At 41.0% G+C, this 16268-nt stretch overlaps 1 protein-coding gene across 1 annotated transcript in view; it reads left to right on the top strand.

Annotated features, from left to right (window-relative positions):
- ABCD2 (ATP binding cassette subfamily D member 2) overlaps positions 1–11068 on the top strand; it is a 28365-nt gene extending 17297 nt beyond the window's left edge. Inside the window, exons 7-10 of the mRNA XM_026677235.2 lie at positions 4789–4934; positions 5793–5877; positions 9757–9882; positions 10835–11068. Of these exons, the coding sequence (XP_026533020.2) occupies positions 4789–4934; positions 5793–5877; positions 9757–9882; positions 10835–11045 (568 nt within the window). The 3' untranslated portion in view covers positions 11046–11068. The remainder of the gene's footprint in view (positions 1–4788; positions 4935–5792; positions 5878–9756; positions 9883–10834) is intronic.
- The last annotated feature ends 5200 nt before the right edge of the window (positions 11069–16268 follow it).

Here is a 16268-nt window from a genome sequence, read left to right on the forward strand (position 1 = left end):
GCGCAGAGAATTTGCTACTGATCTTCTCCAACAATCTCTGTGTGTTAAACAGCTGGCAGGCGGCAAATCTGCTGTGCTGCATGAATCAGCTGAGCTTGAAAAGCAGGATATAAAGCACAGAATAGAGCCAGGGTCGGCGCAACAGCTGATTGTCTGAGCGAACCGTTCACTCACAGCTTGTTCTGACCCAAGCCTTGTTCAAATCAAACAAACACAAATTGTTCAGAAAAGCAAACCTCTTTTAATGCGGCACTGTGAATTCTGTGCATTCACAGCCAAGTCTAAATGCCCCAGATAAGAGCAAGCCCTTTCAAGGTTGCGAAAAGTTGCCAAGAACAAACGACCAATGGCAGATCAATATCCAAAGCCAGAAGTTTCCAAAAACAATCTGGAGTAAGCAGGGCTTCAACGAGGACTCTGAGTAGAAAGAACTTCCTTGCTTCCTGCAAAGAAGCCAACCCCGAAGGCTGGCTTTTATCCCTTATGGGAGGGGCCATCACCTTGCAGCCTTATTCCTGAGTTGCCTGTGCTGCTTCAGCTGCTCTTTCCTTTGAGCAGTCCTGCACGCACGCGCACTGGGCACAGGCTCCCCAGGGTCCTATTTGTCACTGCTGCCAGACTCCGCAACCTCCGAAGGCAGCACCCCACTCTCCAATAGTCCTGGCCCCATCCCTGCATCACACACAGGTCCCTCGTCTGAGTCCTTGCTGTCAGAGATCTCAGCCATCCACACCTGCTGCCGGCGAACCACAATACAGCCGATCCTCGGAGCTACAGGTTCGTCTGAACCAAGCCGAACTGGTAGAATCCCACCCTTGGTCTATGGGCTACCACAGAGCTTAAGTTAGACTTCTCCACCACCCCACCAACACCACCTGGAACTGGCCACAGAGCCTTTCCAGAATAAATATTTCTGCTCTTTTCTGCAGCAGAGCAATTGTTGGTCATTTTGTTTTCATTCCCGTGTGAGCAGGTTGATTTCTAATTATAACCTCCTGCTTATGGAAATAAATCCACTAAGCTCTGCATTGGGTAAGCTGTGCTAATGGGTGTAAGCTAATTAAACCTAGTTGTAGTAACGGAGCTCTTTGAAATATTTAAGAGACCCTGCTGGATCGCTAGACAGAGTGGCTCACTGACAGTTATTTGAAGACCATTTCAATTATTTATACCTTAAAAGAATTGTGGAAACTATAGCTTGGCCTGGAATACTATTGAGCTAATTTAGGCGGAGAAAATAGCATAAAAGTTAAAAATAAAGAACCATTAGTAGTGGTTTTGTGTGTGTGTGTGTGTGTGTATAATATGATTTATGGATTTGAGGATTAAAAAATAAATATGAACTAAGTGAGGGTTTGAAGGGACGTGTATAAATCTAAGAGAGGCAGAGAATTATAAGATTGTCACTGTTATAGAGAAAAGCAGGAAGCTTGCCTATATTTTCTTCTTTACTTCTATCTTTTCTTTAGATTTGAGTCTTGCTGCGTTTAAAATTCTAAATAATAATAATAATTTTACAAAACACATCAAGAAATTATTATTATTGTTGTTGTTATTGTTATTATTATTAACGCTCGGGAAGTGTTCAGCTAGTGATTTGTGATATGAAATCCAGCATAGTTATCTCATTTGTTGTGTGCACTGTCGTTTTTTGTGAATAATAATAATAATAATAATAAAAATATAAAAAATAAATATAATATAAAAATATTTTTAAAAAAGTGAAAAAAGAAACTGAAGGCTTTATTTTGGTTGCTCAAGAACAAGCCTTAGCCACAAATTGCATGAAGGCAAAGATTCAGCATGTCACCACCAACAGCAAATGCCGCCTCTGTAATGAAAAAGATGAAACAGTTGACCATTTTAATCAGTGGATGCAGCAAAATTGCACAAACTGACTACTTCGACTACGTCATAACCAAGTTGCTAAAATCATTCACTGGAAACTGCGCCAAAAGTTTGGATTTGAGTATAGCAACAACTACCGGGAACATCAGGCTGAGAAGATTCTGGAGAATGAAAAAGTCAAGATCTTGTGGGACTTCAGATGGACAGGTAAATTTGGCCCACAACACACCTGGCATAACAATAGTTGAAAAGAAAAGGGTTTGGTTCATTGACATTGCAATACCTGGTGATGCACGAATTGAAGACACGCAGCAAGAAAAAAATCACAAAGTACCGGGACTTACACATTGAAATTGAGCGACTTTGGAAAAAGAAATCATGTGTTATCCCAATTGTAATTGGAGCCCTTGGAGCAATACCTAAAGGGCTGCCTCGCTATTTGGAAATCCTGAATTTATCAGACTTGAATACCCTGATTCTACAAAAAACCACTACTTGGAACAGCTTATATCCTCCGATGCTTCCTGAACAGTTGCTAGGTTCATGGTTAGGACTCGAGCTGTTGAGCTACCAACCATCCCCAACGGTTGTGAATCTCACTAAAGATTAACCAGTAATAAGAAGGAGGAGGAGGAGAAGGAGAAGAAGAAGAGGAGGAGGAGGAGGAGGAAGAGGAAGAGGAGGAGGAGGAGAAGAAGAAGAAGAAGAAGAGGAAGGAGGAGGAAGAGGTAGGGACTTGACAAACGAAACTTGGACAGTAGATTGTACCAAGGACATATTCCACCTGTATGGAACACAGGTAGTCCTCAACTCATGACTACAATTGAGCCCAAAATTTACGCTGCCAAGCGAGACAGTTGCTAAGTGAATGTTGTCCCGTTTTTGTGACCTTTCTTGCCTCCGTCGTTAAGTGAATCACTGCGGTTGTTGAATGAGTAACCTGGTTGTTAAGTGAATCTGGCTTCCCTCATACACTTTGCTTGTCAGAAGGTCACAGAAGAGAATCACATGACTCCAGGATGCTCTTACCGTCATAAATATGAGTCAGTTGCCAAGTGAATTTTGATCACATGACTCTTGGGAGGCCTCAATGGTCATAAGTGTGAAAAACAGTCAAAAGCTACTTTTTTCAGTGCCGTCATAACTTCGAACAGCCACTAAAGGAGCTGCTGTAAGTCGAGGACTAAGTGGCAATGCTTATAAATCCCTTTGATACATATAAATTCGTAATTCCCATTTTTATCCCCTTTTGCGACCTTCCGATGAGCCAAGTCAATGGGGAAGCAAGATTCACTTAACAGCCGTGGGACTGATGTAACAACTGTGTCATAAAACAGGACAAGGTGGTAAAATGGGACAAAATTCATTTAGCAACTGTCTCGCTTAGCAACCCAAATCTTGGGCTCCATTGTGGTCGTAAGCCGAGGAACTACCTGTGTTCTCTTCCATGGGGGATGATTTTTCTACATTTTTCAAGGAAGACTGTCCTCAGTGATTTAACCAAGAGAGTTACTGCAAGGGTGCCATGGAAGCTCTCTTGTCTTTTTTTCATGCACACAGTAAAAAATAAAGGAGCAACATTTAAATTATGGCTTGAACATTTTTATTCCAACCATCCTTTCCCTCCCACAGATATTCCACCAATTGCCAGAATGGAATCCAGAATAGAATAGAATAGAATAGAATAGAATAGAATAGAATAGAATAGAATAGAATAGAATAGAATAGAATAGAATACAATACTTTATTGGCCAAGTGTGATTGGACACACAAGGAATTTGTCTTGGGGCAAATGCTCTCAGTATACATAAAATAAAAGATACATTCGTCAGGAGTCGAGAATCATAAGGTATGACACTTAATGATAGTCATAAGGTACAATAAGCAATCAATCATACTAGGAAACAGTCAATATAGATCGTAAGGATACAAGCGACAAAGTTACAGTCATACAGTCACAAGTGGGAGGGGATGGGTGATAAGGAGTGATGAGAAGATTAATAGTGATAGTAGTGCAGACTTAGTAAATAGTTGAACAGGGTTGAGGGAATTATATGTTTAGCAGAGTGATGGCTTTCGGGGGAAAACTGCCCTTGTGTCTAGTTGTTCTGGTGTGCAGTGCTCTATAGCATCATTTTGAGGGTAGGAGTTAAAACAGTTTATGTCCGGGATGTGAGGGGTCTGTAAATATTTTCACAGCCCTCTTTGGGACTCGTGCAGTATACAGGTGTACATGTAAATGTAAAACATGTCAGGATTACAACTCGCTAGGCAAATGAGAGGCAACCTTTGAGAATTTTTGCTGTCTTAATTCGATTTATTGACCAGTTTAACATATTACTAGTAAAGCAACCAACCAACCAACAAAACATTTCTAAAACATATCCCCATCTCTACATTCATGACATAATTCCAGGCCAAAGGTATTCAGATGATCAGATTTGGGGATACCTAGGAATATTTATTAAAGACAAGAGGCAGTGTGGATTTGAAGAAAGAACCACTTTCAAATAGTCCATGAAAATTCTCCCATTCCTATCAACTTGGAATAGAAGACAAAACTGTATTTATTTATTTATTTTACACTTGTTTGCTGCCCACCTTGCATAGATATAGTTCCAAATCAATACGATTTTCTGTTTGGTGTGAATTTTCATTCAAAGGCATGAGATAAATTCTTCTTTACGGAAGCATTATTCTTCAGCCAGAGTTATCCCTGCTAATAAACTCTAAATTATTTCTTCTGTAAACAATGCATTGTTTTTTCTGAGCAAGTTTAGGAAACAACCGTCCTCAAATAATTACAGTATTTAGAAACGTGGCATTTAAAGCATTATCTGCTGCTCAAAGAACAGCAGCCCGAAATAGCAGGGTGGAGATGGGACTTCACACAAGGCAAGAGGGCAAATCCAATTATCTTTTTTTTAAATTTCTTTTCAGGCCTTACATGTCCCTGGGAACACTACGGGATCAAGTCATCTATCCCGATTCAGTGGATGACATGCATGAAAAAGGGTACCAGGATCAGGACCTGGAATTAATCCTGCAGATAGTTCATCTGAATCACATTATTCAGAGAGAGGGAGGTATGCATTTTTTTTCTGGAAAATCTGGCATGTCATCAGAAAGTTGGGATGGATGGATGGATGGGTGAGTGGGTGGATGGGTGAGTGGGGGGGTGGATGAATGGATAGGTTGGATAGATAGGTGGGTAGGTAGGTAGGAAGATAGGTGGATGGATGCTAGATATAGATTCTAGATAGATGAATAGAAATAGATAGATGATAGATAGATAGATAGATAGATAGATAGATAGATAGATAGATAGATAGATAGATAGATAGATGATAGATAGATAGATAGATAGATAGATAGATAGATAGATAGATAGATAGATAGAGGTAGGTAGGTAGAAGGTAGGTAGGAAGATAGGTAGATGGATGCTAGACAAAGGTACATTGTAGATAGATGAATAGAAATAATTCGACAGATAAATAGAGATGGGTGGGTGGATGGATAGGTAGGTTGGATAGGTAGATAGGTAGGTAAATAGGTAGATGGATGCTAGATAAAGATAGATTCTAGATAGATAAATAGAAATAGAGAGAGAGAGAGAAGACAGAAAGAAAAACAGACTGACAGATAGGTAAGTAGGTAGGTAAAGAGAGAGAGAGAGAGAGAGAGAGAGAGTGAGAGAGAGAGAGAGAGAGAGAGAGAGAGAGAGAGAGAGAGAGAGAGAATAAGTAAAGTTAGATAGATTGTAGTTGAAAGTCAAAGGCTATCCATATTTTACTCACGCAATAAATATTTCTTCATAGCCTGAGCCCCTTTTACGGTTTTCAGGGAAATCTTCCTTTGAGTTAACAAACATTGTCTTACAAAGGATGAAAAGAATTTTCAAAATAAACACCAAGGCCTTGTATCTTTTATGTGACTCTCTGAAGGGTGGAATGCCATGATCGATTGGAAAGACATCCTGTCTGGAGGAGAGAAGCAGAGAATGGGGATGGCTCGGATGTTTTATCACCGGTAAGCCTAATCCTTTGGTTTCAGTACAGATAGAATAGTCATTGGTTTAATGCCGCTGATAGTCTGAATAGCAATAGCACTTAGACTTATATACCGCTTCACAGTGCTTTACAGCCCCTCTCTATGCGGTTTACAGAGTCAGCCTATTGTCCCCAACAATCTGGGTCCTCATTTTACCGACCTCGGAAGGATGGAAGTCAACCTTGAGCCTGGTGAGAATCAAACTCCTGGCATTGGGCAGAGATTAGCCTGCAATACAGCATTCTAACCACTGTGCCACCAGGAAGGAGAATGAGAAAGAAAATAAGAGGAAGGAAGGAAGGAAGGAAGGAAGGAAGGAAGGAAGGAAGGAAGGAAGGGAGGGAGAGAGGAAGGCAGGAAGAAAAAAGGAAAGAAAGAAGGAATAGCAATAGCACTTAGATACCACTTTACAGTGCTTTACAGAGCCAGCCTATGGCTCCCAACAATCTGGGTCCTCATTTTACCAACCGCGGAAGGACGGAAGGCTGAGTCAACCTTGAGCTGGTCAGGATTGAACTCCTGGCAGTGGGCAGAGTCATCCTGCAATACTGCATTCTCACCACTGCGCCACCAAGACACCAAAGCAGCATGTCCCCACCTTGGCAAATTGAAGATGGGTGGATTTCAACTCCCAGAATCCCCCCAGTTATCCATGGCTGACTGGGGGGATTTGGGGAGTTGAACTCCACCCATTTTCAAAGTGCCAACGTTTAAAGACGCTGAGCTAAGAGACTTGATACTGTAGAGCCAAGGTAAGCAAAGCATTCACAACAACAGGATCCAAAATGAATGAGATCTATCAAATCGCCTCCTGGTGTGGAATTTCATTCAGAAAGACTCTGAAAAAGAAAGAAATGCAGGGGTAGCAACTCGGTGACCTTCGGAAACTGTGGACTCCCTCCAACAGGGTCTGGCATTACACAGTTGCCGTCTGCAACTTTCCAAGGTGGCTCCGTTACACAAGTGTGCTCTCAGGTTCAATTTATGGTCACATACTCACAGGCCTGGACAATTCCCACCCTCAACCCCAAATCAACTGAACACGGAGACACAAATGGTTCTTTAAAAATACACAGAGACCGAGTGAATTTAAAACAAGAGCAAACTTTTACTGATATATTTTTGTGTCTCACACACACGCATCCACACTTACCCATCATCCACTACTAGGCTGACAGGCACTAGCCAGAGGGATGGAAGCTGCCAAGTCTGGGATCCAAAAAGGACTCAAAAATAAAAACAGGGCAGACTTTAGGATCTCTTTTTAAACCCCAAGAGTTGGTGGAGAGCAGCTTCCCATTCAGGCTCAACTCTGTTGGTGAGACTTGTGGAGGGGCTTCCCATGTGCCTAACTTTTGTCACATTGTTCCGTTGAGGATTTGCTTCCTTTCCCTGAGGGAGCTTTTCCTGGGTTTTCTCCTCCCTGCTTCTGTGCCTTCATCACTTTTAGGTATGGTGGTGTTGGCCTTGTCTCACAGCTTCCCCTGGGCTTTATGAAGGGGAATGGGACAATTCACCGCGGCCAACTTACTACAGCCAATTCACCACAGCCAACTCATCACAGCCAACATCATGGCCAACTCATCATGACCAACTCCCTATAGCCAACTCCCCATGGCTAACCTGTCATGGCCAATTCACCACGGCCAACTCACCACAGCCAACTCATCATGGCCAACATCACGGCCAATGCATGACCAACTCACCATGGCCAACTCACCATGGCTAACCCGCCATGGCCAATTTGCACGGCCAACTCACCACGACCAACATCACGGCCAACTCATCATGACCAACTCATCACGGCCAACTCACCATAGCTAACCTGTCATGGCCAATTCACCACAGCCAATTCACCACAGCCAATTCATCATGGCCAACATCACGGCCAACTCACCATGGCCAACTCACCATGGCTAACCTGTCATGGCCAATTCGCCACAGCCAACTCATCACGGCCAACATCACGGCCAACTCATCATGACCCACTCATCACGGCCAACTCACCATAGCTAACCTGTCATGGCCAATTCACCACAGCCAATTCACCATAGCCAACTCATCATGGCCAACATCACGGCCAACTCACCACGGCCAACTCACCATGGCTAACCTGTCATGGCCAATTTGCCACAGCCAATTCACCACGGCCAACTCATTATGACCAACTCACCACAGCCAACTCACCATGGCCAACTTGCTGTGGGACAACTCACTGTGGAACAATTTAACAATTCTATTTGATTATTCAAAAGAAATTTAAAAAATATTTACATTTTTGCCATTGACATTTCATCCTGTCCCTCCTTTTGCATCCTTTTCTTTCATGACTCTCTTCCACCATTTCTTTGATATTAGTGTAACTCTTGTCCCGTAGTGAGTTGTCCTGTGGCGAGATGCCGGTGGCAAGTTGTCCCGTGTGAGTTGGCCACGGCCAGTTGGCCGCAGTGAATTGTCATAGACCCCTATGAAGAGCACTCAGTCAACTGAAACGAGGTAGTTGAAAAGACAACATTTCCAACCTATCTTCCTCTGGAGATCTGCCAGAAGGAAAAAGCAGGAGTTCTTAATGAGAAATACGTGGGTTGGAAACGGCATGGATTAAAAAAATAAGTCGTGGTACTAATGGACAGCATATTTATAAATTGAGTGGCCTTTCTTTGAGAGAAGATGAAACAGGATCCCTGTAGACTCTTACTCTGGCAATCCAGTTGCTTCCCTTGTGGCACCAGTAGAAAAGTGAAAAAAATACAGGTGGCCCTTGACTTAATGACCACAATTGAGCCCAGAGTTTATGTCGCTAAGGGAGACATTCGTTCAGTGGGTTTTGCCCCATTTTATGACTTTCCTTGCCATCGTTGTAAAGTAAATCACTTCAGTTGATTGGTAAGTTAGCAACATGGCTGTTACATGAACCTGGCTTCCCTGTTGACTTCGCCAAAGGGGATAGTGTGACCTTGGGACCAGGGGTGGGATTCAACTGGTGTAATAACTGGTTTGGTAAGCGTGCGCAGCGTTTGAAAACTCAGCGTTTCAGCTCTAATACTTACCTTCTACTGCAGCCCCAGTGAGTAAAACTGAAGCGCAGCAACCCACTCTGCCGTGCGAATCAGCTGAGCTCAAAAACAAGGAAATATAGGTCAGAGTGTTAGGATTCCGGCAGTTACCCTCATTTAAATCATGAGTCTCAAGCCAAACTTTCAAAGCTTAAAAAAGGATTTATTGGGAGTTAACATGCCGGCATTGCCTGAGTGTAGCCGACTCTGAGACACATCATTCTTGACCCAGGTTTCCCTCCCACCCTCTGGGTGTATCGTAATTCACATTCTCCAATGGGACACCTCCATAGCCAAGAGTTCTCAATCATGCTCTCTAGTTAGAATTTTGCACGGCAGAAACTTCGGTCACCTAGTTACTATCTTTGAAAACATTTGTGGAATGCAGTTTCGTTTTGCAAGCTGTCACACTGCTCCCCCCTCCCTTTCTGTTGGCAACTCGAAAAAGACCACAGAAACATTTTATGAGTTGACAAAGACTGGGGCGGGAGGTGGGGTGGACAGGGCCAAATGATCACCATAACTACCAGTTCACTCGAACTGGTCCGAACTGGTAGAATCCCACCCCTGCTTGGGATACAACGATGGTTGTAAGTATGAGTCAGATGCCAAGTGCCTAAATTTTGATGGGGATGCGGCGAGAGTCGTAAGCATGGAAAACAATCGCACGTCACTTCATCCATGGCCATTGTAACTGGTCACTAAACGAAAGACTGTAAGTCAAGGATTTACCTGTACGATATTCAGAGGAACAGCCAAAAAAGGGGAGGGAAATAATAATCATGTTTCTCGTCTTTGCAAGGCCGAAATATGCACTGCTCGATGAATGCACAAGTGCCGTCAGCATTGATGTGGAAGGAAAAATATTCCAGGCTGCTAAAAGTGCCGGCATCTCTCTGCTTTCCATAACTCACAGGCTATCTCTCTGGTGAGTCTGCATTTAAAGGGCAATACACACTTTCCTCTTCCCTGTCTTTCAATGGGGCATCAAATAATGGGGTTGATAAAGCCTCTGTTGCTTAAATCTTAAATATCTATATCATCTATCTATCTATCTATCATCTATCTATCTATCTATCTATCTATCTATCTATCTATCTATCTATATCTATCTATCATCTAATTATCTATCTATCTATCTATCTATCTATCTATCTATCTATCTATCTATCTATCTATCTATCTATCATCTATCTATCTATCTCTATCTATCTCTATATTTATCTATCTATAATCTATCTATATCTATCTTTATCTATCTATCTCTATCTCTATCTATCTAACTATCTCTGTCTCTATCTATATCTATATGTATCGATATCTATATTGATAGATATAAATGTGTGTGTGTGTGTGTATGTGTGTGTATACATATGTTGCAGCATAACTCTGGAAGGCCTTGAGCAATTTCAATCAAACGTGGTACACAGATGACTTGCCCTCTGGAAACAAATACTGTGGGGGTAAGACACCCCTAACACCCCTCGGGGTGGTTGTTCCTTAAAATGGATTCTACTGTACAGCACAGTGGACTTGCCATGGTAATGGCTTCACAGTACTCCAGTACTCCACAAGGGGGCTCCCTCTCAGCCCTCCAAGGAAACGTCAGGCAATGGGCCAAGTGCAATTTAAAAAATGAAACACCACCGTAGACAACAAACTCCCGAGCAGAGGAATAGAAGACTTGTGATGCTGTGCAAGAGAACAGTACAACAGCATGAGTCCCGAATACAGGATTTTCCTGTACAGGATTGGGATAAATAAAAACCCAGGCAACGCTGGGTTATCGACTAGTAAAGAAATGCACTTATTCCAGGTCCCGCTGCTCGATTTTATAGCGAGGATATTTTCTCTCTCTCTCTCTCTCTTTATTCTTTCAGGAAGTACCATACGCACTTGCTGCAGTTTGATGGGGAAGGAGGTTGGTGTTTCGAAGAGTTGGACACTGCTATCCGCTTAACTCTGAGCGAGGAAAAGCAGAGACTCGAATCGCAGCTTGCAGGGATGCCAAAAATGCAGCAAAGACTAAATGAACTTTGCAAAACCTTAGGGGAAGATTCCGTGTTTAAAACAGCAGAGAAAGGAGAATAAACCCTTTAGGTTCCTCCTCTCCCCAGCCCAAATAAATATACACATGCACTTTGGATCCTAAGATGCTACGATTTACATAGAGGATTAATTTAGATTTGCAAGGTTGACCCCCCCCCCCCGTTTGAACGGCCTTTGGATGGGTTGGGCTTCACCTCTTGTAATCGGTGCTATCGGGGGGGGGGATTCTGGGAGTTGAAATCCAACTGAATTGGCTAGAAACTGTATGCTTCAGAAAATGTGTTGCGTTGGGAAAGAAAAGTACTGTCGTAATGAATCTTAAGTGAGGTTTGTTTGTTTGCTCAGTGTGAAAATGGGTCTTGAAGGAGTGTGAAACAGTTCAAAGTGATTTTTCTTCTTTTTATCAAGGGACAACTGGGTTTTCTTTGTTTTTCCTTGAAGATGTTTCTTTGAACCAGAGGTCTCCAAACTTGGCAACTTTAAGACTTGTGGACTTCAGCTCCCAGATTTCTCCAGCAAGCATAGAGAATTCTGGGAGTTGAAGTCCACAAATCTTAAAGTTGCCAAGTTTGGAGACCCCTGCTTTGAACCTTCAAGGGAAAAAAAACCCTTAAAATTCCAGTTGCCTTTTGAAAAAATAAAATAAAATGCCCCTTTGAGACAACCATGAAACTTGGATGACCGAGAATCTCCTTAGAGGAATAGCTGAATAAAAAATTGTATGCATTATGAATATAATTCTTTTTATATACATATAATACACTTGCACACCAACACACCTACAGATTTCAAGGGCAATCTGTTTTAAGACATTTTTAAAAATAGAAACATCCCTCAGTTTATGCATTGATGCTAACGGAGACCTGCAGAGTTTCCCTACTAACAATTTTAGGGTTTACTAAATGCAAAATTCATTGTTCTTTGCTTTTATGGACTTTTCCCCAAATATGGCTCAATTTCTATGACCCTCTAGCTATTTACTTAGTCTGTCCAATTTAGAAGGATGTGTTGTGACATTCTTAAGCTGTCTTAACAACCGTTCATTTAGTGACCGAAGTTACAAGAGCATTGAAAAAAGCGACTTACGACCGTTTTTTACACGACCATTGCAGCATCCCCATGGTCACATGATCAGAACTCAGATGCTTGGCATCTGGTTCATACATGCATGACCACTTATATAAGGGAGTCTTAGTATATTTAGACGATATCCTAATCTATTCCAATGCTATGAGTACTCATATACGACTCGTGCAACAAGTTTTAAAAAAGTTGTTACAGGCATAGTTATATGTCAAACTGTCTAAATGTGAGTTCCACTGTAATCAGTTAAGATTATTTAGGATATAGGATTTCTGGTAAAGGGATAGAAATCGACCCAATTGCGGTCATAAGTTGAGGACTACCTGTAGGGACCTTTTACACCTGTTCTATGTCTGTTTCCTCTTCCTGACGCTGCTGCTTTGATGCGAGAATTGTTTCTACGCTTTTCGTGGTCGCATCCTGAGCCTGGCAATGTCAGAGCCATGTTACTCCATCATAATGTCATAATTTATCAAGGCATCATAATATTAAAGTCACTTGGAATAATATGACAGAAGGCAAAAGTCTCCCATCTCCCTTTATATTTGCTAGATTAATTGAAAGCTGGGCAGGTAGTTCTCAATTTACAACTACTGGGTTTTGCTGAAAATAATATTAATTTTTGCTCCAAAAGATGCATTAGGGCTTATTTTCAGGATAGGTCTTATTTTTGAGGAAATACGGTACTAAATGCATCCGTCTGGCTAACAATCTTAACTGGCTTATTTTTGGGGTAGGGCTTATATTACGAGCATCCTGAAAAATCATGCTAGGGCTTATTTTGTGGTTAGGTCTTATTTTCAGGGAATATATGGTACTAAATGTGTCTGCCTGACTGACAATCTTAACTGGGGCTTATTTTTGGGGTAGGGCTTATATTATGAACATCCTGAAAAATGTTAGGCTTAATTTCAGGGTGGGTCTTATTTTCAGGGAAACAAGGTACAATGAAGCCCAAAATATCTGTCGCCAAGTCAGACTTTTCTTAAGTGAATTTTGATCCGTGCAAGTTGGTAACCTGGTTGTTAAGTGAATCTGGCTTCCTTGTTGTCAGAAGGTCACAAAAGTTGACCCAAAAGTGTCTATGCCAGTTGCCAAGCCTCCGAATTTTGATCACGTGACCACGAGGATGGCTTCAACCGTCTTAAGTGTGAAAAACGGTCATAAGCCGCTTTTTTCACTGCCGTTGTAACTTCGAACGGTCCCTAAATGAACTGTTGTAAGTCGAGGACTACCCGTATTTCATAGATTCTCGATCCAAGGCTAGTTGTGCATTACCCTTACAGATTTTTAGGGTAGATATACTGTAGATACAGTATGCATCAGGTGCAAAATGAAATTTGCGACTTTTTATCGGGCGCGCCAGCATTCACGTTAATTTGCAAAACTGAAGCAAAGGATAAATTACAGACATTCCTCGACTTACAACTGTTTGTTTAGTGACCGTTTGAATGGCACTGGAAAAGAAAGTGACTTTATGACTGTTTTCCCCATGATTGTTGCAGCATCACGTTATCAAAATTCAGACCCTTGGCAACTGACTCACATTTACAACGGTTGCAGCATCCCTGAGGTCTTGCAATCCCCTTTTGCGACCTTTTGACATCCAAGCCAAATTCACTTAACAACCATGTTACTAACTTAACAACTGCAGTAAAATATTTCTCTGGTCTTTTAGAGTTGCCAGCAGAAAAGGAGGGGGGAAAGCAGTGCATTCCTTAAATCCTTCATAGATAATTGCTAGGCGGCTGAAGCTTCTGGCGCGCAAGATTATTATTGGAGAGCATGATTGATGACTCTTGTCTATGGATGTGTCCCATTGGAGAATATACATCCAGGGGGTGGGGGGAAGACCAGGGTCAAGTGTGAAATGAATGTTGTGTCTCAGAGTCGGCTGCACCCATGTTCCCTCCTAATAAATCTTTAAACTCTGAGAGATGCAGCATCGGAAATTTAGGACTTTGATACTTTAAAGTTGGATGTCTGCACTGTATGATTGTATCTTGTTTTATTCCATGTCTGTAGAGGTTGATCTACGAATGCCTGTTCCTTGCATTAAAGCTTTGTGGCATTTCAAACATGGTTAACCCAAAGAAAAATAAACACTCTTGCCTAATCAAGCCAGGATTTAGAAACAAAATTAAGCCAGCTTACAAATTTCACCTAAATAATCACGGATCATGTTGTAAGTCAAGCTTAAGGAGAATTGAGTTTTGCCAAGATGAATGAAAGAACATTCATTAGTTATAAACTTTTTTTCTTTAATTGAATGTATTTTCCTCCTTGATCATCTTATTCAGGTTTTTAAATGTACATGTTCTGAGACTTTTTGAATGTTGCTTTCAAGTATTATTCTATGTTCCTGTTTAACATTCTCATTCAAATTGGTAAGAAAATATATCTCGACCTAATCAAGGTATCAAACTGATTCAACGTGAGACCGAAGAGTTATTTGATCTCATCCCTAATTTGATGAAATGTGCTGAAGAATTGGAGTGTCGGTTAGCTTTATGAAATTAAAATGAGCCAATGTGACTTCACAATTAACAATTATATTTGTCTATAAAGTTTAATTGCATCAACAAACTTGATTGAATATGCTCTTGATAAAGTGGCATGTTTGGAAGCAATAAATTTTGCATGTTTTATTAAAGTTATAATTCTGCATTAAATAAATTATTTTACTTTGTCAAAGTTTCTCAGTTATTTGAAAAACACAAGATTAAAACATTTGACGATGCTTTTGCTGGCATGACAATTGAAAATTGTTGGCATATAACCTTGAAGAATACTGGATGCTTTCAATATTTGTTAAAATGAAGGTAAGTGTAGCAGTGATGTAAATTATAGTTGGACAACCTTTAGTCAAAGTGAAAATAATAGATATTTTTAAACATATGTTTTTTCTGTGGAAGTATCAACAAGAAGTCAAAGAAAAAACAGAATATCAGGGATGGGTGACTGTCTGTTTTATTTTAGCCACTGCTTAATCCCATTATAAATTGCATTTTCATGTCATGCAAACTAATTCTAATATAAGTGTTTTTCTAATATAAGCATTTTTCCAAGCACTTTTCCAATTCTACATTTTTGTCCCTTTCCCCACTTTGAGGTAAACTGATTTTGCATCCATTTCTCATTAATATGCAGATTTTTTAAAAAATTGAGATTTACATAGACAATTTTTTAAAACTGCAGATTTTTGTACTGCTTCAAGTATAGCAAATATGAATTATTTAGCTAATGTTCTGATTGGATTGTCTCACAAAACTCATTTAAGTCAATGAGTTAATCTTGTAACTTGAGTCGTCTCTCGGTCTTTCTCTTTGTCTTTGTGTCTTTCTCTTTCTTTTTCTTTATCTGTCTTTCTCTGTCTCTGTGTCTTTTGCCTTTCTCTCTTTCTCTTTTCGTCTTCTTTCTATCTGTCTTTCTCTTTGCCTTTCTCTCTCTCTCTCTCTTTTTGTCTCTCTTTCTCTTTGTCTTTCTGTCTCTCTCTGTCTTTCTCTTTGTCTTTCTCTCTATCTTTCTCTTTCTCTTCTGTCTTTCTCTTTCTGTCTGTCTCTCTGTCTCTTTGCCTTTCTCTCTTTCTCCTTGTCTTTCTTTCCCTTCCTTTCTCTTTTCTTTGTCTTTCTGTCTATCTCTGTCTTTCTCTCTCAGCCTTTCTCTCTTTCTCTTTGTCTTTCTCTTCTCTGTCTTTCTGTTTCTCTCTCTCTCTCTCTCTCTCTTTGCCTTTCTCTCTTTCTCCTTGTCTTTGTCTTTTCTTTGTCTTTCTGTTTATCTCTCTCTGTCTTTCTCTCTCAGCCTTTCTCTCTTTCTCTCTCTGTCTTTCTGTCTTATCTATCTCGATCTCTCTCTTTGCCTTTCTCTCTTTCTCTGTCTTTCTCTCTCTCTCTCTCTTTGCCTTTTTCTTTGTCTCTCTCCACTTGTCTCTCTTTCTTTGCCTTTCTCTCTCTCTCTTTCTCTTTGTCTTTCTCTCTCCAACAGACGGAGTTGAGTCTGCAGAAGGAATGGGACCATGGCAAACACCTCAGAAGGGACCTTCTCCAGTGTCTTGGACTGTAAAGGTGAGTGAGGAGGGAGAGATGAACTTTCAGGATTGCGAGATTCTCTTAATGTAACCTTACAATCAAGTTAGAGCCTTGTACTTCTGGGTAAGCTGCTCCTGTGCACTACCTCCCAAAG

Source organism: Notechis scutatus, chromosome 6, assembly GCF_049901735.1.
Source record: "Notechis scutatus isolate UNSWTSFEM ecotype Mainland chromosome 6, rNotScu1.2, whole genome shotgun sequence".
In the NCBI taxonomy this organism is placed as follows: Eukaryota; Metazoa; Chordata; class Lepidosauria; order Squamata; family Elapidae; genus Notechis; species Notechis scutatus.